The sequence below is a fragment of the Salarias fasciatus genome, chromosome 7 (genome assembly GCF_902148845.1).
Source record: "Salarias fasciatus chromosome 7, fSalaFa1.1, whole genome shotgun sequence".
Classification (NCBI taxonomy): Eukaryota; Metazoa; Chordata; class Actinopteri; order Blenniiformes; family Blenniidae; genus Salarias; species Salarias fasciatus.
In genome coordinates, this window is record NC_043751.1 from 24,455,674 (window position 1) to 24,477,286 (window position 21,613).

Sequence of the window (21,613 nt, forward strand, 5' to 3'; positions counted from 1 at the left end):
TAGTGTGAAAAAACAAAAAATCCACCCTGAACAAACAAAGTTTGTGTGATGATGAATCCAGTGAGTCTGAGTCCATAGCAGTTCGGTGTTGTCAGGAAGCGTCTCTGTGTTCTCCGCTGCCTGACACAGAAGAAAGCGGTTTTCTCCTCGTTTCGCCGAGCTGCTTCCTGCTCCTTTTGTCCAGCTGGCAGAGTGAATTCAGACTCCTGGAGGGATCCACAGGATCCGCCACAGAGACGGAGCCGGACTCAGCTCCGAGCCCGGGGGACAGGAAGTGATGCTGGCTTCACGCCGCTCTGGACGGCTCACCGTAACAGTAAACATGTCACCAAAAGACTCTGCAGATCACCATCAATTCACAATTATATTTCAAATCAGAAATAAATAAAAAATGAGCAAAAACAATAAACAGTTCCATTTGTCAAATGCAGACATTCGAAGAAACGAGAAAATATACCGGCAGCTGTAAGTTTAAGGAAAGAGGCAATTCCATGCAGATCGGCTGTAAACAATGTTTACAACTGAGAATCAAAATGTTGTATATTTCCACCTCAGTTTCTGAACTGCACCTGGAGGACAAATTTTTCTATTCATTTAGGACGTGAACACTGAGAAATGTATCAAAAAACCCATTATAAAAACCTAGCATTAGCCTGTATCAATATTAGCATTTTGTGTTTGTGTTTGTGTGTTTGCACACGCGCGTGTGTAAGACGGTCTTCAGATTGACCGCTTTGCCTACTGACCTTGTAGGAGGGAGCGAGTGAGTGAAGGAAGGCTTTACTTCAGTTAATCTGCAGGCTTAACCAAACACACACACACTCACACACACACACACACACACACACACACACACACACACACACACGGTACTTGTTAATCATTCTTACTCACATCTCCGTCTTCATAACGGCTCAGATGATATAATTCAGAGCGATTTATTAGGAGCGTCTCATTCATGCTGACATGACGTCGGCAGCAGATCAGCTCACCGGACCTTCACCTCATCGCTACTTTAATCGCCACAAGTTTAATACAAGTTTGATGAATTCAGTGTGTTTCTCACCATTTTTCTTATCTCAAGCTGTAAATTCTATGAGCATTCTGCATCAGCTCTCCATGCAGATGATGGAAATCCTTTCTAAGCCACTCAGGAGCTTTCATTACCTCAGGTTTGAGTCCACATTCAGTCATTTTCTTCATCTTTTAAACATTGTGACGGAGATTAAACGGAGTTCTAACTCCTGTGTCCTTATTGCATCTGGAAAATTCTGCTTGGTATCAAACATTCGCCAGAGGAGTTATATGAAACATTTGGGATGCTATGTAATAAAAACTGGATCAATATACTGTAATTTCCCCAGTTGTATTTTTATTCCCAGAAGTGAATTAAAACAAATTTCAAAATTGAGATATTTTTATCAGTTTCATGTTCAATATGAACCACATTTTAAGTTTGATACTTTGGAAATCGTCCCCAGAGAAGTGGGACCCGGGAGCAACAAAAGGCTGGAATGGAAAGTGGTTGGAAGAAGAACTGAAGTGTGACTATATAAGTAGAAACGACGGTGCAGCAGGTCCAGAAACATGAAGCGGCGGGTGTAGAAGGAGCGTTTGGGAGAGTGCCAGATTTCCCTCCGTCGCCCCCTGACGTCAGCCGGCCCGGTGCTGAATGAATGGCTCCTTTCTGTCGTTTCGTGGTGCTGCGCTGCGTGGTGCCAGGTTGTCGGTGGTTTTTATTGTGCCCACGCCCTGTGGGAGGAATTACAGCCGGCACACAGCTGCGCTGCACCGCCGTAAAACCTCACATCGGCTGGCCAGGATGATGGTACACCGAGCTCTCTGCAGTTTCTGATGAATTTTTATGACATTTCGGTTCTGTTTAAACACTTTTTCCATTATTTCCTGCTGGTTACAACATATTGAATTCCTTACATTAATATTCATTAACAGCTTTCTATAGTATTTGGAGAATGGAGTCTTGTCTTGACATATTATTCTATTATTACTGAAGTGACTTCACCCTGTTAGTAGGAGGAAGTTGCTCTATAATGAATGCATTTTTGTGACTTCCATCATGATTGGTTGTCAGTTTGTATTTGCAGAGCATGACCACAGAACATTTTAACATAATTTATTACAGATCTGTGTGTGTGTGTGTACATCGTACAAAGCAATAACCTCTAAATTATATTTTGTGTGAAATATGTGTCCCACAGTTTTTTTGGCCATCAGATTGAGAAATGATGTTCGGGTTTGCCGATCCTGATCGTTGATCTGAGGATGGATGTGTGACGTATGGTAAAAGCTACGGTTGAGACGTCTGGTAGCCCTGCTCCGCTCTTCCTCATTCCCGCCTCTTTATTCGCCCATGTTGCTCCACTAAAGAGTCACCGCGGCTCGGCTGCAACACTCATCCACGGCATGCACGTTAGGATGGAGCCGTGCCGGTCTGCGTGTTCATGCATGCTCATCAGACCACTTGCAGGCGAGTCTCTCACACACACACACACAACACATACACACACACACACACACACACACACACACACACACACACACACACACACACACACCACACACAAACCACACGACACTCCGATTTTTTCTCTGCTTCCCGTTTCCCGCCGTCTCTATTTTGAGATGCACATGTCGGCGGCGAGCTTCCACGTGCTGAATCTGTCAGAATGAGTCTTCACAGCAGCAACTCTTTAATTCAAAGAGTCCATATTAAAAAAGGGGAGGGTGGCTCCGGTAGCCTGAGAGATAGGGCGACTAAAGTAAGAGGAACTTCTTTAATCCTTTAATTCCCATCATGTCACTGCTGACGTGGCTTTAAATCCTCAACTGATTCTGATCTTGAAAATTTGCTCCAGCTTTGCACTTCGGATGATCCTTGTGACTAATTTTTGTCTTTTAACTTGGTGGTGATTTGGTTCATTTTTTGAGGAAAAACAGTGTATGGCATGTCATTACAGTGTGCTGTGACTCACAATGTTGTGGCAGGCTCAAAGCCATTAAATTTGAAATGGAGTTCCTTTACTTCCTGTCTGAGATGCTGAGTTGCAACTGATGTGACTCGTCGACCACACGAGCCGAAGGACTGACGGGAGAATGACAAGACGAGTTTTCACCTGGATGGAGGAAAAGGGAAAATACTCCACCTCAAATACCTGCAAATCAACTAAAGTCCGCCAACAAAGTACAAAGAGTTACGTTCTGACTCTGTTGTGTGGACGGCTTGCAGTCACAATTCAGTCACAGATCCTAATCTTTGACTGAAACCCTAACCTTTGACCTGGTCTCCAAACAGCCACGTTTAGCTTCAACAATGGAGAATTATCTTTTCCAACAGTCCACAAACACAACTTCCCGAATGTCCACGGACTGCTGGTCCCTCTGGCGTGGGGTTGGGGATGGGGTATAGGAGGGTATAGGCAGCCCTCGCTGGGGTTCTTGCCCACTGGTCCTCGATGCAGGGTCCTCACTCTGGGGCCCTTGCTCTGGGGCTCTTACTCCAGGGTTCTCGCTCTGGGGGTCTCAGGCCTCACACACATCTGTGTGTGTCTGTGTTGGGTGGTAGTTAGCCGGCCTGTCAGGATGTAAGGGGGCCAGCTGCTGCCCCCGGGGACCGGGGCAGGAATGTGAGGAATCCCGTGGGAAAGCCGCGGAGAGTTTGTGTGTTTATTTTTCTGTCTCTCAGAGCAGCGAGCCGTCACTGATCCAGCACCTTCATAGTTAACATGCTACGCTGTAGAGGTGCATTAATGCTGCACCAGGATGAGGTTCAACACTGACAGACCTGGATCAGAACTTGGCCTGGTCAGAGACCCCCGGAGTGAGCTGAAATTCCATCAGTTACAGGGAGGAAGATGCTGTGTAACCTCGATGTTACCTGAAACAACTGAGATAAACCACCAAACATGCAGACAGCTCTTAGACAGGGAAGCTAATGCTAATAACGGTTACTGCTAATACAGTAATACCATCTCCATCTGTCACAAGATGTCAGGTATCGGGGTCAATTAGGCTCTAAGAAACTAAAAGTCACAGAAGAATATCCTCCATTTCTATAACACCTCTGTGCTAACTGTGAGCAAACAGTCGCTGATCATCAGCAAACGGCAAAGTCTGCAGTCAGCTAACACCTACATGACGAACAGGAAGTCAGAAGGAACCAGCAGACCTGCTGCACCCAAACATCTGAACTGAGAATAGGTCTGGTTTAGGAGAAATCCATTAAATCAAATCTCAGCTGTGGTGCAGACAGAGAAGCCAGAAAGACGGGTTTGTTTATGCAGCGGAGATGCATCCACCACCCCCACCCCCGAGGCCGGGTCCGTCCCAATTAGCCTCCCTGGGCTCAGCTTTAATTAAATATTGGTTCTCCATGACAAGGCAGCTCTCTGTAAACAGACTGATGACCTGCATGTCACAGATGCGTGCTCCCTCTTACCCCTGCTGTTTCACTTCCTCCTCCATCTGCCCTACTCCTCTTCTATCGGCCTCGCTCAAAAACAGCTCTGCAACTTCCAATGCTAAATTGTGAGTGCTGAGCTAAGATTTATTTAGCTAATAATTGTTGAATAAGCCCTTCCTTACAATGAGAAGATCTTTGATTTCAGTTTTGAGGTTCATCTGGGTGCCGAGGACTGAAAACCAGCAACTGATCCGGTTATCATCTCTACCTCCAGCAGTTATTTGAATTTTGTGATTCTCGCTGCAGCTTCCTCATGACTGCATACATTATGAGGTCGACCCTTCTGTCAGGATAGCATCAGCAAACAGAGCCACGCTAACCCAGGAGTTATGCGTGTGTGAGTGTGTGTGTACTCGACCGCTGACCCCCGGCACTCCATCAGGCGGGCCGGTCGGCAGCTCGCCGGAGACGCTGACCGAGCAGCTTCGTAACTCTCACTGTGAGTCACATCATCCATAACTGAGTAATCACACACGCCGGAGTAAAAACTGGAGTTGGGGGGGCAGTGTGGTGGGATGATGGGATACCCAGCTGTCAGGGAGGACCCCACCCCCTGAAACCCACCCACACCCACGACAAACAACCAAACAATAGCAGGTGGCTAATTGAGGAAAAAATGGACCAAAACTTCTGTCTGGGACTATTCCACAAGTCCCGACTAAGACTAAGACTTTAGACTCCATTTACTCAATTTTTTCAAGTGAAAACGGAAAGCTCTTGTTGTGTTTTTTGGTCCGTTTACAAAACAATAGTGATCAGAGACACTAAAAACAAAACTTTCAGACAGTGGCTCCCATGGTGGAAGTTTTCAAAAACACTAATTGTCCATCTCCATGGAAATGAGGAAAACGCAACTTTTCTGCGATGCTGCGACTGCACATTAATAACACCAAAGTTTTTCTCCAGAGTGTTGTGACTCGCAGTCCATATTCTCCTGGACTTGGTAGTTTTAGATCAGACAGTCACATCGGACATTGTTTTCACAACATTTCTGAATCTCTTCTGGAATGGAAATGCAAAAGTGATCAGTTTTCTTTTGAAACGTTGTCATGTATGATCTGTCCTCCAGGTTTGAAGCCACAGATCTTCATCACAGTGGTCTTCGTGACTGGCATGCTGCTTTCTTTGCCCGATTGTTCTGGTTTTCCTCCTTTTGTGTAGTCACTTCTGTTCCTGCAGTGTTTCTCTGTGGCTTTCCTTCTTTGTTTGAGTCTTCGATCTCATAGTAAATAGTGAAACTCCCTCCCTGCCTCCTGCTGCTGGGCACCCCCATCCGGGTCCAGGTTTGCTCACAAATTACTGGAGGAGGTGTGGAGGGAGAAACTCAGAGGTCCTCCTCCTCCTCCTTGTCCCCCTCGCCAAACACTCCTTCAGTGTCTTTTCAAAGGACACGAGCCAGATGCTCAGCCATTAATCACACTGTGTGTGTGTCTGTTCGGTGTGTGTAACAAGACTGTGTAAGCAGAGAATGGAAAGTTGGATCACTGAGGCCAGAAACGGGGAGATTTATACCTGAAGGAAGCACACACACTCACACAGAGGAGGATGGATAGATGGAGGGACGGATGGATGAGAAGAGGAAATGTTTCATTGTGTTGAATCTGCTGGATGTTGTAGCCCTGCAGGCGTCCCTGTGAACTCCCAGCATGCACCAGCTCTTTTATTCGCGCTTTCATGATGCTAGTCGAGCAGAAGAAAGTAATATAATACGCTTTAACATGTACATGTTCTTATTTTAATTCTTTTTCAGTTCCATTTCATGTTTCCTATTATTGAAAATGATAAATATTGTTAAAATATGTTTTAAAATCTATTTAATTAGATTTTTACTCATATGTCTTTGGGCCAGTTGCTAATGTTGAAACTGTTAAGAAATGTTGAAAATAACTATTAACAGAACTGTCTAAAAAACATTGTTTTGTCTCTTGAAATATCTTGTAAACGAGGCCTAAAACTGTAAACATGTAACATCGAGCCACAAATCACTGAATGTGGCATCTGCTTATCAAGTCAGAGATGGGATTTATTTGAAGTTGCAGGATAACTCTGAGTGATCTGATGTTTGTGTCCTCAGGTGAGTCCGGCCTCGGGAAATCCACCCTCATCAACTCGCTCTTCCTCACCGACCTGTACTCCAAGGACTACCCCGGACCCTCGCAGCGCATTAAGAAGACGGTGCAGGTGAGTCAGCGTTCCTCCTCCCACTCGGTGGTTTTCACCACCTGACTACTGGTATTTGACTTTGTTTCTGGAATTGAATTGATGTCGGTCCAAGATATTTTCCCAGCTCGACTTCCTTTAAGTGAAGCATCTGAAACATGAGCTGAAACTACAGGGGAAGGAGTTCAGGAGCATCTTCGTCCCACTAACATCCATTGAACCTAATCTGAATTCAGAGCCAAAATATTCTCATGAGTTTGTTTTTTCAATTGACTGACAGTAGTGTAACATAAGAAATGAGATTACTCTGTGGGTGAGTTTCTCTTATTATCTCATCATTTGAAGATTGTGCAGCAGTCATGTTGTCGCTGAGGTTGAGGGGAGGAGGTGAGAGGAGCCACGGGCCTGGTTTTGTCCTTTATGGTTATGACACACTGAGATGGGGGTGGAGGGGGGAGAATAAGGAGCAGCATCTGGAGCTGAGGGGAGTGAGGAGGAGAGAGAAGGAAAAGGAGGAGTATTGGTGGGATGAGTTGGTCTGATGGACAAAACACGAAGTGGGCGACACTGGAGACTCCAGCTGAAGCCCAGGGTGGAGACTGTGGGTGAAGTCAGAGCTGAGGAGGGGGGAAGGGAGTCAGGGAGAGAAAAAATAGTGGCTGAGTGAGTCCCTGGGTTTCCCCCCAAGGTCTGAGAGGGAGAACAGGATTGCAGGAATGTTCCCATGAAGCATCACCTCATCCTCACCCCGTCCTCACCTCAACTTCACCCCATCTTCACCGCATCCTCAGTCCATGCTCACTGTGTCCTCACCCCATCCTGACCTAGTTCTCACCTCAACCTCACACCGTCCTCATAGCATCAACCCGTCCTCAGTGGTTTCTCACCCCATTCTGACCTCACCCTCACCTGAACTTCATTCCGACCTCTTCATAGTTCCATAGCAAACTACATCTTTTTTACTGTCTCAGCTGTTTCCGTGGAAACAGATGTTTTCAGATCATTGCTGTGTAAACATTTAACCTTCAGAAGCGAAAAGGAAAAAAAGGATTCATTTTCACTTTAAAAGTCATTTAAATAGGCCCTTAAACAAATTACAGGAACAATAATTACTTTTCCAAGTATTTAGTTCCATTTTTATCTCCACTGCCTTTTAATGACAAACTTGATTCATGTGCAGATTTCTTATAACATGCTGAAAACGCTCCATCAGAGCATTAAAGTCATGGGTGGACCCCCGCAATGTGCAGGATGGGGGTGGGGGGGATTCGTCCTGCAGAACAATCCTCCACGTTCACATTCCCCGGATCACATTTCTCTCTAAGTGAGGGTGTTGAGCCGGGCGGCATTTTTGAGGTTTTCTCCCAATCTGTTTTTCTTCAACGAAATAGCAAAGATCGGTTTGGAGAAGTATGAGCCTGTCACACACACACAGACACAAGCACACGCACACTCAGCTGTAAAATGGGACGGTTCGTCTGAAGCATGTTTGTGTTTGAGAGAAAAATGGCTGCAGTTTGAGTTAAAGGGGCCATCCTAAAATAACTGGACGGCCTTGTGAAAGTATGTAGCGGAGAGAGGGAGCAGCAGGAAGTGATGGATCTGTGGGACTGAAGAGGGAGAGGGGAGATTCTTCAAGTTTTTCTGCTTCAGACTGAAGCAGCATGCAGAAATCGCTCACTTTATTTACACATTTTTCCTGTGAAACCTTTGTTGTAGGATGAGAGAAACACACTTTATCTAATACTGAAGTGGTATGACTTTGGAACTTTAGGTTAGTCTTATAATCAGACATTTGTTATTTTGAGACAAATATGTTTCTACACAGTGTGAAAACAAGCATTAACTGAAGACAGCTAAACGAAGACAAATCAATGTAACTGTACAGACAACTATCAGGCCTAACGTTTTTATCTGTTATTCCACATGACTCATATGTCCAAAGCTGTGACAGCTCTACTGTGTCTGAAGGAAATATGTTGATGCTCTTCCCATTGAAATGTATTGACTCTTTTGTCACCTCAGCACATACTGTATGGACGTATTAACATGAAATACTCATTAATTAGAACCCACAGACAGATCTCCTTCTAAACTCTTTTGCTTGATCTCCTCAACCAGTCCACATTCCTGTTTCAACCTTCCAGTGCAACACCTCATGTCCTGTGATAAACACAGCCTCCATCAGCTTGTTTTTATAACCTGTTCGCTCGTTGGCTTCTGTAGCCAATGAACTGAACAGTAATGGTGCTAACCAGGCTAACCACAGGCTAACGAGTCAGCCAGTTCGAACCAGAGAAGAACCAAAGAAACACAATGTGCTTATTGTGAATCCTTTCTGTGTACTTCCATTCTTTTCTGGAGATCAGAATCCATCAAATAAAGTGGGAACGGTAGAGCTAAATATTTCTGAAAGGCTTCTTTTTTTATTTAAATCACGTGGAACATAAAACTTTGAAACGCTACTTAAAATAAAACCTCAGAGTGAAAACACTTCAATCTTGTAATCAAAGAAATGCTTGTCGACCTCAAAGTTCTGCTGTTCACACCACACAGCCAAGTTCAGAGCGTAGACTATATTTGAAAAGTGCTGATTATATAAAACTGTAAATATAGAGCTGAGGGACGGACTTCTGAAGGGTTGATGGAAGTTCTGGCCTTTATGCAAGGCCGCCTCTCGTCTGGGACTTCTTTTCTTCTGACAGTAGCAGCAGTATGACCTTCTGCTGGATCTCTGTGGAGGAAATTTGAGTCCTTAAAACTAAAGTCTGGCTTCAGAACATCAGCTTCATTAAAAGTGAAGTTGTTGCAGGTCAACATGAGGTGAAAATCAACCATAATTCTTCAAAGATGAGCCTTGGAACTTGCGGAGAACCCTGATTGTTTGCTTTTGTAGTAACCTGAATAAGGGTTCCTTGTTTTTATTGGCCTTCGCTGGATTCTAAATAGAACCCGCGGATACCTGTCTTGTGCTTTTACTGTTGCTCATATTTGATTTTAACAACCAACTATCTTCACTCCTTTGGCCTAAATATCTTGTCTGTCATCGACTTGCTGGAGCTTGGTTCAAATTGGCACATAACTTGTCAACTGTTGGTCTCGACATCAGCTTGATATAAATTGTCAAGTTCCGTCTTTGTTTTTGTCTTATCTTTGCCAGAACTTGTTTGAAACAGGTTTGTAATTTTATCTGGCGTTTGTTGGCTTTTCCTGGAGCCTGATAAAAATCAATGAATGACTATCTTGTCCTGTCTTTTGTTACAGTTATTGTCACCTGAACCTGACTGTAATTACCTTGATGGTTGTTAACCTTTACTTTCTTCTGTTTATAAATGACACACTCACTCAGAATGCAGGTTTGGTCATCGTTAGATGATCTTATAGTCAAATTTACTGATGTGAATTTACTGTATCGAATCTCAGGCAAAAGGAAGAGAAAATTCAAGCATTGAATTATATTTAGTTTTGACCTGCAACAGTGCAGCTGCTGAGAGGAAACGGCAGATCTCCCAGCCTGCTGTGTGGAGGATGATCATCAGTGACGTCCTGAGTGGGAGAGGATAGCTTCACATAAGAACCCCTGCAGGCCCTCTGAGTGTGGGTGCATGCAAGCTATCAAGTTGTGAGATAATCAGAGTGTGAAAAGACAGCATGAGCAACAAAACTGACCCTAACATGTTGTAAGTGATGGTGTGTTTCAGGTGGAACAGTCCAAAGTGTTGATCAAGGAGGGGGGAGTCCAGCTCACGCTCACCATCGTGGACACACCGGGGTTCGGAGATGCAGTGGACAACAGCAACTGGTGAGGAGTCCAAACTTAAAAGCCTGCTAATGGTTCATAGCTTGGCGGGACCCGGCGAATCGGGTCGTCCTGCTGGGCTGCGTTTGACACGTTAAAGCTGATTGTTATGCACGGAGCTGTGTTCGATGATCGACAGTGTTGTTCTGTCCTCCTCCTCAGCTGGCAGCCCGTCATTAACTACATCGACAGCAAGTGTGAGGACTTCCTGAACGCAGAGTCCAGAGTGAACCGCAGGTCCATGCCCGACAACAGAGTGCACTGCTGCCTGTACTTCATCGCCCCCTCTGGACATGGGTGGGTGCTGCAGATGGAGTGTGTGCGGTGTCTGTGTGTATTTAGATGTAGAGTGTGTTTTGCATGCATGGACAGTGTGTGGGTGACTCTGCTGCATAATGACTGTTGTTATCCAGAATTCCAGCTGTTTGTGTGTGTGTGTGTGGTTGAATACACAGTTGTGGCCACATGAATGTATTGGTTTGTGTTTCTCTGTGTGCTAATTATGCTTCTGGTGTGTGTGTGCGTGCGTGCGTGCATGTGTGTCGGGGACGAGGAGGCTGCCAGCCAGCGACTGTGACCCACTAACGTTATATAACTCAGGTCTGCTCATGCTCGCTGGAGCCGTGCTCTCCATCTCTGAATCAGCCAATCGGAGCGCAGGCTTGCCTGAGCCTAGCCCCCGCTCCGATTGGCTGGTGGTCATCCTACAGAGTCTCACCACGAACGTAGCCGCAGCTCCACATCACACATGCATCCCTGCACATGGAAATCCATATTGAATGTGATTGGCTGCTGGGAGCACTCCATGCTCAAAGTTCAGAAACCACTAGAACAGTGCGCATGGATGGAAATAAGCTCCGGGAATGAAGCTCAGTGGAAGAGTTAGAGTGAGGGAGAGGAATTGATGTCGGCTTCGTCTCGTCTCTCATGTCTGTAAAAACGCTGTGAATCCTTCATGAGGAAAGGAAACTGCAGCAGCTGCTTTCATTCAAACCTGAGCTGTTCCCCCGACGATCCGGGTCCCTCTGAGATACCTCCAACCAGCTGCTGCGCGCGAACACACACACGCGCACACACACACACACACACACACACACACACAAAGCCGTAAGTCTGCATAGCTGTCATATACGTATTCCATGAACACACACGACACTCTCTGCTCTACCCACACACATGACCCCACTCATACACACACACACACACACACACACACACACACACACACACACACACACACACACACACACACACGACGACCAGTATGTAGTATGTATCACCCCCCTTAGACCACCAGAACCAAACACACACGCTCTGTATGCCACATACTCTTCACACAAAACACACACACACACACACACACACACACACACACACACACACACACACACACACACACACACACACACACAGCAGCTGCACACACAGAAAAACAAACCAGTGCATTCACAACTGTCACAATTGTATCTTTAGACACACACAGTGCAGACCCCTCTGTCAGAGGGAAGACGTTCATGGCCTCATTGTTCATGTGAGGCACGGCTCTGTGTTTCCCTCTGCTGGTGACTGTCAGTACTGCAGCCATCCTTATCTCCATATCATGTTTATTTTTTTATTTTATATAACATGCAGATGTCACTTTTCACACTGTAACTTTTCTGACCTTTACTACATTTGGACTTGTGTTTATATTTTGTTTGAGGGACCTGAACTGAAATGAAGTTTGGGATATAAAATAGTTCAAACTATTGTTAAAAAGCAGAAAAAAAAGTAAAAGTGTGTCTCTTTCTGTGTGAAACCCTCCTGCAGAGAGTGAAATATTCATGATGTTTGAGCTTTCCTCCCCTCTTTATTCTCCTCAGACTGAAGCCGCTGGACATCGAGTTCATGAAGAGACTCCACGACAAAGTCAACGTCATCCCTCTCATCGCCAAAGCCGACACTCTGACCCCCGAAGAGTGCCAGCTCTTCAAGAAACAGGTCCGGACTCTGCAAGTCACTGGAAAGGAGTCATTTATGACCCTGTCCGTGTTATTAATGTTCATATATGTAGATTAGTTTAGTGTTAGCATTAGCTGAGCTGAAAAAAAATTATTAGCTGAGCTGTCAGCACTTTGAGAGTCAGTATGATTCACTTATTAAGTTCAACTGCAGTTACATCAGTTAGTGGAGGAATGTGGTTTATAATCTGGATCGATCAGCTGAGATAAACTACCAAGCTGCAGGCAGTTCCTAGAAAAGGAAGCTAACTGCTATTTAAGCATGTTAATGCTTATCACAGCTACTGTGTTTGAAGACTAACGTCAACGCTCCTTCCAAGAGGACATATTTCATGTAGCTGTCAGGAGGACTGAGTCAGTTCAGGATCACTGAAGTACTCCTTTACCCTGATTACTTTCTCGGTTTTTCTTCCAGATCATGAAAGAGATTCAGGAGCACAAAATCAAAATTTACGAGTTCCCTGACACAGAAGACGACGAAGACAACAAACTCATCCGCAAGATCAAGGTAACAGCTGGATTTGAGGTTTCCTGATGGATCTGAGCAGCCACGGCTCATCCTGTCCTCTGCAAAGAACTGAACCTGCACATGTTGCTGATCTCTGGTGAAGAGCAGCTGTTACTGTTTCAGTTTCTCTCATTTGACAAGAGATGCAACAATCTCATAAAAACTTAAGTAACTGTAGCTAAGTTACTAGTTTTATGATGGTAATCAATTGAGGAAGTCCTCATTAAAGTGCAGCAGTGAGGTTTGAAAAGTTTGAAATGTCAGAATTATCAATATTAAATGAAAATGAGATCACAGAAAGAATTGTGGAAAGAGAAGAATGAAGGCTTATCCTTGTACTGCTGTGTATTTATGGAACAACAGATGTGACCGATATTGTTAATTGAAACATTTTGATTTCTTCACAGCAGGAAAAATCCTCGTGTGTGATTTGATTAGAAAAACAGTGCAAAAACGATGCATCTTTGCTGAAAGGTTGTCTTATAAACAGGACTTCAGTGTTTTCTATCGATGGCATGTCTCCTGAGCGTGCTGCTCATCCACCGGAGATCCCTCCTGATCACCGCACTGTCGTGGCATCACTGATTGAACTGAGCTGTGTTCTCCAGGAGAAGATGCCTCTGGCTGTGGTCGGCAGCAACGTGGTGATCGAGGTGAACGGGAAGAAGGTCAGAGGTCGGCAGTACCCCTGGGGCGTGGCTGAAGGTAGGCTCAGAGTCTGAAACTGCTCCAGGAGAACAATGTAGAGCTTTTCAACCTTCCTGAGCTGCAACAGTGAAGTTGTTTTAAAGTTATGTCTGGTTTTAAGTTTGGACTCTTGATGCTGGATGTCACTCTGGTCAGATGGTGATTGATGTGAGAAAGAAGCTGCAGCATGTTGGGAAGCCCATGTGTTTGAGAGTGTCGGCGGGTCACAGTATTTCCTCTGTTGGAGTGGATGAAGCATGATTTCCCCCCTCAGTGTGGGACTCAATGCATGTTTTCCACAGCGCCCCCTACCTCCTCCTTTGTCCACCTGGTGTGTTCACTCCCAGGTAACACAAAGACTTGTCAAAATGTAAACGAGAAAACACCCAAATGGATGACTGCTTCATGGAAATTCATGGGAAATGTTGGTTTTCTCAGGCTGTGTTTGCTTCAGGGTTTTGTTTTTCATACAGTGAAGCTTCAGGTGATGAAGTTCCTTTGCCATCACAGTAGCTCAGTGAGAATGTGTATATCGAAACAGTATACTGGTAGAAACTCCCTCAGGACCAAGCAGACCCATGAAGATCTGATGAGTTCTTGTTTTTTTGTTTTTTTTATGAAAGCACTTTCTGTCAAATACAACTTCAGATCACATAGAAGTTATGTTCTGGTATCTGGGATATATAAAAAACCACCAAAAACCAAACACTTCAGCCACACAGGCTTTGAGCAGCTGAAGTAAAGGTTCAGTCCTACATGATAACTCCAGAGTGGTACAGATACAAGGATTCTATGAAAACGCTTCGCATTAGAGTCTTGGTTCCACAGTACTGAATCAAAGGTTCTTTGTTGGGGTCATTTTGAAGACCGTACTTTCTCAGATTTCTTCAAGATATTGTCCTGATGTAGAACATCCACAGAATGTCATCTTAGCATCAACTCCTCTATTCAGAGACCCTTCAAGGTGAACTCTGGCTTCATGTTTCAGTGCAACATAGGTTTGCATTTAGCTTTGTTTAATGACTTTGTCTTCACACATGGTGCTGCTGTCAGCAGACAGTAGTAGTAGCATCGCATTAGCTGATCAAGAATGTAGATGGAAACAGTAAAAGTGCTAAAAATGTTTCTAATCAAAGTCTGGATTCCTAAAGCAAAGTGGAAATGTAAAGAAATTAAGAATGCTTGAAGAAAAGTACATCACCTTAGTAGCTGGAAGATCATTTTCATCAACTAAGTTCTTGGTTCAAAAAAACTTAAAGCAGACATTACGTAGATCCCAAGTTTATTTCTGTGAACTGGTACAATAGTGGGACCTAAACAGGAAGTCTATTAAAAAACCTTCGGGGTAAGTCTTGGTTCCACAGACGCAGGTGTACTTATGAAAACCTTGACAGTTTGTCTTTATTTGGCCCGATGTTAAGGATGCTCCATCTTCAGATGCCTAAGAACTCTAAGAATCTTCAGAGGTACGAAGCCAATATTGACAGAACTGAGAAGGAGGCATCAGTTAAATCTCATCTACTTTAATGCAATCACAGTCTCATAAGCAATAGTTAGATGTAAATGGTCTCAATACTTCCAGCCTTTGGGTTCTTGGAAGTGGACTTGTACAGACCTGGAAGACGATTTTGATGCTCCATTCTTCAGATCCCTCAAAAATACTGTTCAAAGAACCTCCAACCTTCCACTGAAGACCAAGTCCTCCGTTTAGAAAAACTTAAAGATTCAACTTGCTCTCCACGAAGGTTTTAAATGTTAGGTTAGTTCTCATGTCTGCCACGGTGCTGGCTTTGAAGAAGAAATGTTTCCAGTCTAAGCCTCAGGTGAACCTGTGAATCTTTGACAATGCCTCCTTGTGGGGGCTAATTTTGAGTATATTTGGACCCTACCAAACAGCTGTCCTGATCTGACTCGCCTACAAATCTACCGATGATTTTTCCACTGAAACTAAAAGGGGCTGTAACATCAAGTTAAATCACTCTTTTGATATCTAACGTCCCTAAATTTACCATAAACCACATCCTTTCAAATTTTCAATTAGGTGTTATTCAGATCCCTGGTTCGGTCCAGCATGTAATAGATACATTTCTAAATGGAGTCTTGGTTCTCAAGAACCAGACGGACCTGTGAAGACCTGAAGGTCGAACCCTTTCTTGACTGCATTTTGAGGATCGTATAATTGCAAGACTGTTGTGACGTTGAAGGTCTAGATGAGAGTTTGGTTGCAGTGGGAACCAGATCCAGACGGAAATGTTCCTCTTGATGTTGACATTGGTCTCGGCCACTGCACTGAACCTTGAGTGTGAATCCAGAAGATGCTGATGAGGATACACATATTTCAACACATCAAATTATGAACGTGCAATTTTTTTTTTTTTTTTTTTACAACCATTGAAATCCAGTTTATGTTGATTAAAGTAGAGTCCCATATCTACTTATGTCCACCTTAAGTGGGCAAACATTCCCTGAATGCCTTCTGATCATCCAGTACACTCTTTAAAATAGGTCCAAAATGTAATCCGGTTGAAACTAAACCCAGATGGTGTTTAAAAGCAGGAAGTCAGTTGTGTTTATATTTGTATGTGTGAATCGCAGGACGCCCACTTACATTTTGACAAGTGTGATGTTGTCTGGCAGTTTTTACGCTGTTACCCCACACACCCACCCCTCTTCCCCTCAACACACACACATACACACACCTACGCACACACAGTCCTTTTCATAGAGATGATCTCGACCCTGATGGGGATTCTGGAAAAGGAGCGTAGGCCGAGTACATTCTGGTTCCGGAAGCTGTCACCTTTTCACGTTAGTCACAATCAACTGTTGTGTGAGCTGTGTTGACTCTGAAGCTGATGCTTTGTACAATAATCTTTATCTAAAGTAAATATACCTTCTGTGTCTCTGTGGTTGACCTATTATCAGTCTTTCACTATTTCATTCTTTCTTTTCTCTCTTTTTTTCTTTATTTTTTTTTCTTTGTCTACTCTTTTCCATGACTGACAGAGGGCATTTTTGGTAAACAAAACCATCTTTCACTTTATTTCAACCTCATTTTTCTCCCTCCTCCTCCTCCCACTCTCCTCCCACCTGGAAGGATGTCCCGCCCAGCTCCTGTCAGTATGCCCCTCCTCTTCCTCCTCCTCCTCCTCCTCTTCTCCTCTTCTCCCTCCCCTCGCCACTTTTCTGTTGCTGTGCTGTCTCACCATTAGGCTGATGGTCAAACCAATGCTCGAATCAGACTTGGGCTGCAGACTCACCGAAACTTTGAAATTCACCTTATTGTGAAAGTGTTTATTGCAGTTTAAAGTCTTAAAAGGAAAGAAAAGTCATTCAGGTGGTCTCGACTGTTAACCCCTCGCTGGTCTTTGCCAACACTCACAGAGGCATTCGTCTTTCAGAATGGCGGAGGCAGTCTGAATGCTGAGTTTGTTTTAGAGCTGAGGGTGGAATTCAGAAGTCTGCTTTGAAATTTTCTAAGAAATTCAGTAGTTTTCAGAGTTAAAGAATTAGTTCAATTCTATCTTGATCGTAAGTCCTTCCAAAGTCATTGGTCGGTGTCAAATTGATGACATCTGAATTCTGTGTTGTTGACTGATTTGAGTTTGGCCTGAAATGTCCTCTGCAAGACTGTCCCCTTCTCCACTCATCATGACGAGGACTTCACATCATGGCCGTTCTGGCTGGGCGTTACATTATATAAATGAGGAAAGCAGGAGAATTTCTAGTTCTATTGGCAGTAATTCCAGTCCTCGGAACTCCGTTTTTAGAGTCAGCGGTACCTGCTGGGTTAAACTTGTACTTTCAAGTTGTCCCAACTCAAAACTCAATACGTTTTTTCAAAGGATGAGGCTGTAAGTTGTACAATCTCCTGCACCCTAGAAGTCAGATTCCCATGTTTGAGCTTGTTCTAGTGGTCTTCAGAACTCAGAATTTTTGATTTTTGAATTTCTGATTTTGTAGTTGAGCAGAGCAGCAGCAGTTCTTGACGCTCAGTCCCCTCAAGGTTGGAATTTAAATTCTGAAGTTGGACAACTTTGAGGACACAAAGATGTTTTGTATGACTGCGTAGAGTTTGACTTGTTAGTATACACAGTGTCTTAATGTTGTGGAACACTTTTTTTAAATTACTATTTCCTTAACTCATTTGACATACAACTCGCCATCTCTCCACAGAAGGTTCAGGAGACTTCGATGAAGGATATTTGAATCCAAGTTGGTTAACAGTGAGTGTGTTGAGTGTTGGCACGGGTCAGGATGGACGAGGGTAAACCAGAGGTCACATGAATGTGTTCTGTCTGTTCTTCTGTTTGAACCAATACAACATTCTCTTCAAAGCCTCGCAGTAAATTCATCATGATTTGGATTTTTTTAGAGCTTGAGACTTGCTTTTAGATAAGGTCTGTTCTCAGATCTCGGATTTAAATTTTTCAACAGTTGTAGAAAAAGAGAACAATTCATATCTAGGTTGGAACAAAATCGACGTTACTGTGAATTTGAAGATGTTTCTGGTTAAAGGTTGCAGTTTGGTCCCAGGTCTGATGCTGTGAATAGTCATGGAGAAAACTAGAGGCTGCCGATGCTGCATTAGAAAATCACTCTAACGCTGCGGACGCCCCTTTCTCTCCCCGGTGACGTCAGACGCTGGTTGATTTCCGCCTCTCCTCGCCTCGCAAGTTTGGCTCAGTTCATCGGCGCGTGGCGAGCAGGAGGATGGCGGCGGCTGTTATCACCGGACTGAGGCTGGGCTCCGCCCTCCTAACGCATCGCTTACAGCTTCATGAGCAGTTAACTGACGGTTAGCGTCTTCCTGAAGGGCATGTACCCGCTTATTTAAAGCACCCAGGTAACATGTGGCTGCCTTCCCATGAATTGTCACTCATTACTTTAGAGTTTGAAGATTTTTCACACAAAGCACGCACACACAAACACACACACACACGCAGTTCTGCATGTATCAGAAAAAGGATTGTTTGCGCTCGTGTCATTAAACCAACGCAGTCCATCATCACAGCCTTAATAAGCGCTGCTCGTAGGCGAAGCACTGCGGCTCAAAACTCCTGATGGTTCTTCTTATTTTTTCTTCACATTGACCAATCCAAAGACATGCCTGCAGAAATTAAAGTAAAAACTTGAGTCCTCATCAGGAGTTTTCTGCTCTTCATCAATAAATATTATCTGTTGACTCTCAGTTACAGCCTGTTTTCTTTCCCTGAGCCTTGACCCCACTCTACTCGACCCTCTTTTGAGACTTGCGCCCCCTGCTGGTCATGCACAGACCCTCATTTAACAGACCCCGCCTTCTTCCTCCGACCACCCAAACAAGCCCCTGAGCTCTGTAGCCAGTCAGCTTGGACACATGCAGGTTAGGGTGTTGATCTGGGCCAAATCTGGGCTGAATCTGGGCAGATCCAGGGCCAATTCTGAGCCACGCCAAAAACAAAACACCCCAGATTTAGCCCTCCCTCCCTGCTGGGCCGCAGACAGTAACTGAAAAACCGTACCCCTCCCCTCCGTCAGAGCTCCCTCCTCTAGAAGAGACAGGAGGTCAATGGCTGGCTTGGGATGCCAAAGGGCGCGACTGGATAAGTTTCATCAATGGTAAGGTGTCCTCCTCACCCGCCGCCCCGATGACGATGACGGCGGCGATTGACAGCCGGGCGGGGGGCGGAGGCTGACCAATGAGCAGCTGCGTTTTTGACGAAGAGGAGGTCCTCCAAGCAGCAGATTAGCTGCAGACCTTTTCCAGAATCCCACCTCACCTCGTAACCTTGTCTTTGTCGTTGGGATGAAAACTCACAGTCATCTAACTGTTGGAACGAGACCGATTCTGTTGTCCGACCCAGAGCTCGTGTTTCTGTTTCTAACTGGAAGGCCGTGATCAGATAGGAGCGTCAGTCTGCCCTGTCAGCATCAAAACATTCACAAATCCCATCTCATTATTGTGGGGACAATGGACGTTTTCTAAAGAACATGATGAGCATGATAAATAAACCAGAATGAGGCACTGTCTACAGTCTAGAAGAGAGGTGGAAAAGGGCACAGTGTTTTGAAAGCACTTTCTTTTGTATGCAGACTGAGAGAGGGAGAGAATGAGTTCAGGTTTTCATTCATGCCGAATTGCAACTAAAACTTAAGCTACCAAATTTGACAATATCAGACGAGCGAGCTTACCTGCGTACTGTAATCACAGAAGGGGACGGATCTGGTGTTTGAAGCACTTTGTGATCACGGCCTGACGTGTCTCTGCCCTTTGTTTTTCTATTGATGTGCTCGATGTCCTCCCCTTGACAACCGATGGATGAATGAAGTTCTGTCTGATTGTCGTATCTCAATAACACACGGCAGTTTTGTTGGCTGTCTGTTTACCCACAAGTCTTTGCTCTCACGTAGCTCCTGTAAAGAAAGTCCTGCTGTGCTGATATTTCCACAAAATGAGGCTTTTCCTCCAAAACTCTTGAATGATTTGTGATTCTTCCCCGAGGAGTTTCTCTCTGTAATAACTGTGAACGTGTGTATATGTGTGTGTTTGTGCGTGTGTGTTCCTGTGTGTTTCAGTGGAGAATGGCGAGCACTGCGACTTCACCGTGCTGCGCAACATGCTCATCAGGTGAGACATTCAGATTTTTGTCCAAACTTCTGAAGATAGCTGAGACTGTCTGTGTGAAATGAAAATAGAACTTTTACCGTCAGGATTTCTGTGCTGAGGAAACCTGGTGACGAGATGTTTTCTACTGTCGAGTTTTGTTCAGTTCTCTTTTACACTACATTTGTAAGGAAGGCGTATTTGTTGGATGAGCAGAAATATGAATTGTCAACGGAGCAGTTACATCTGGACCAAGAATAAATGTTATTGTCAGGAAAATACGGTGATCTGTGTGAAACCTGAGCTTCTCCCCCCCTCTGTAGGACCCACATGCAGGATCTGAAGGACGTCACCAACAACGTCCACTACGAGAACTACCGCAGTAAGAAGCTGGCCGCAGTCACCTGCAACGGCGTCGACACCTCCAAGACCAAAGGCCAGCTCACCAAGTGAGAACCACACACACACACACACACACACACACACACACACACACACACACACAGACGTTTGTTTTGAGCCTGACCCCTGTGTGACCCCTCCACCTCCTCTCCTCCAGGAGCCCGCTGGCTCAGATGGAGGAGGAGCGCCGGGAGCACGTGATGAAGATGAAGAAGATGGAGGCGGAGATGGAGCAGGTGTTTGAGATGAAGGTGAAGGAGAAGAAGCAGAAGCTGAAGGACTCGGAGGCCGAGGTCAGTTTGGCACCCTGACTCCCAGGATCAATCCCATGATGCTTTGCGCTGTGTTGCTGGCTGATTGTAGCATGTGCACATGACCATCCATCCCCACCAGGAAGTGTTGAAGATGGATTTGTTGACTCAAGACTCTGTTAGCTTCTGCTGGACAATTGGTCACTATTGTGAACTTGAACAATTTAAAAATCTTTTAATACGTATGTAACTCAAGAGCAGCGGTCTCTCGTCACATGACACTAAATAACAAAAATTCACATCAATCTGATGGGGTGTTTACATGGCCTCTGGTCGGATCAGAGTCGGTGTCACTCCAGTCAGATGAGAGGAGTTTACGTGAAGCCGTGGTCCATGAGCGGTGTTTGGAGCTCCCCCGCCCCGCCCCCTCTGAGCCTGTCCCTTGTGCTTTGGCCTCAGCTGGAGCGACGCCACGAGCAGATGAAGAGGAACCTGGAGGCGCAGTACAAGGAGCTGGAGGAGAAGAGGAGGGTGTTCGAGGAGGAGAAGACCAACTGGGAGGCTCAGCAGAGGATCCTGGAGCAGCAGAAACTGGACGCCTCCAAGTCAGTCCCTCACACACGCACGCACGCACACAGTGTTGTAAATAATTTTTAATGATTTATTTTTTAAGTTGTTATATTTGAATCTCCTTTGGTGTGAATCTGAGTCACTTCAGTGAGTTTATTCATGATTTGTTT

At 44.8% G+C, this 21,613-nt stretch overlaps 2 protein-coding genes across 6 annotated transcripts in view; one reads left to right on the top strand and one right to left on the bottom strand.

The window, feature by feature from the left end:
• The window catches only part of LOC115391637 (NACHT, LRR and PYD domains-containing protein 12-like), a 435,710-nt gene that overhangs the window by 208,845 nt on the left and 205,252 nt on the right, over window positions 1-21,613 (bottom strand). The window lies entirely within an intron of this gene.
• LOC115391256 (septin-7-like) overlaps window positions 1-21,613 on the top strand; it is a 30,332-nt gene that overhangs the window by 8,538 nt on the left and 181 nt on the right. For 3 of the 5 annotated variants that reach the window (XM_030095375.1, XM_030095376.1, XM_030095379.1), the window contains exons 3-13: window positions 6,555-6,661; window positions 10,342-10,442; window positions 10,602-10,736; window positions 12,302-12,419; window positions 12,855-12,947; window positions 13,556-13,652; window positions 16,641-16,652; window positions 20,193-20,244; window positions 20,544-20,669; window positions 20,780-20,915; window positions 21,333-21,478. In XM_030095375.1, the coding sequence (XP_029951235.1) occupies window positions 6,555-6,661; window positions 10,342-10,442; window positions 10,602-10,736; window positions 12,302-12,419; window positions 12,855-12,947; window positions 13,556-13,652; window positions 16,641-16,652; window positions 20,193-20,244; window positions 20,544-20,669; window positions 20,780-20,915; window positions 21,333-21,478 (1,123 nt within the window). The remainder of the gene's footprint in view (window positions 1-6,554; window positions 6,662-10,341; window positions 10,443-10,601; window positions 10,737-12,301; window positions 12,420-12,854; window positions 12,948-13,555; window positions 13,653-16,640; window positions 16,653-20,192; window positions 20,245-20,543; window positions 20,670-20,779; window positions 20,916-21,332; window positions 21,479-21,613) is intronic. The other 2 variants (XM_030095377.1, XM_030095378.1) reach the window with 1 other exon arrangement.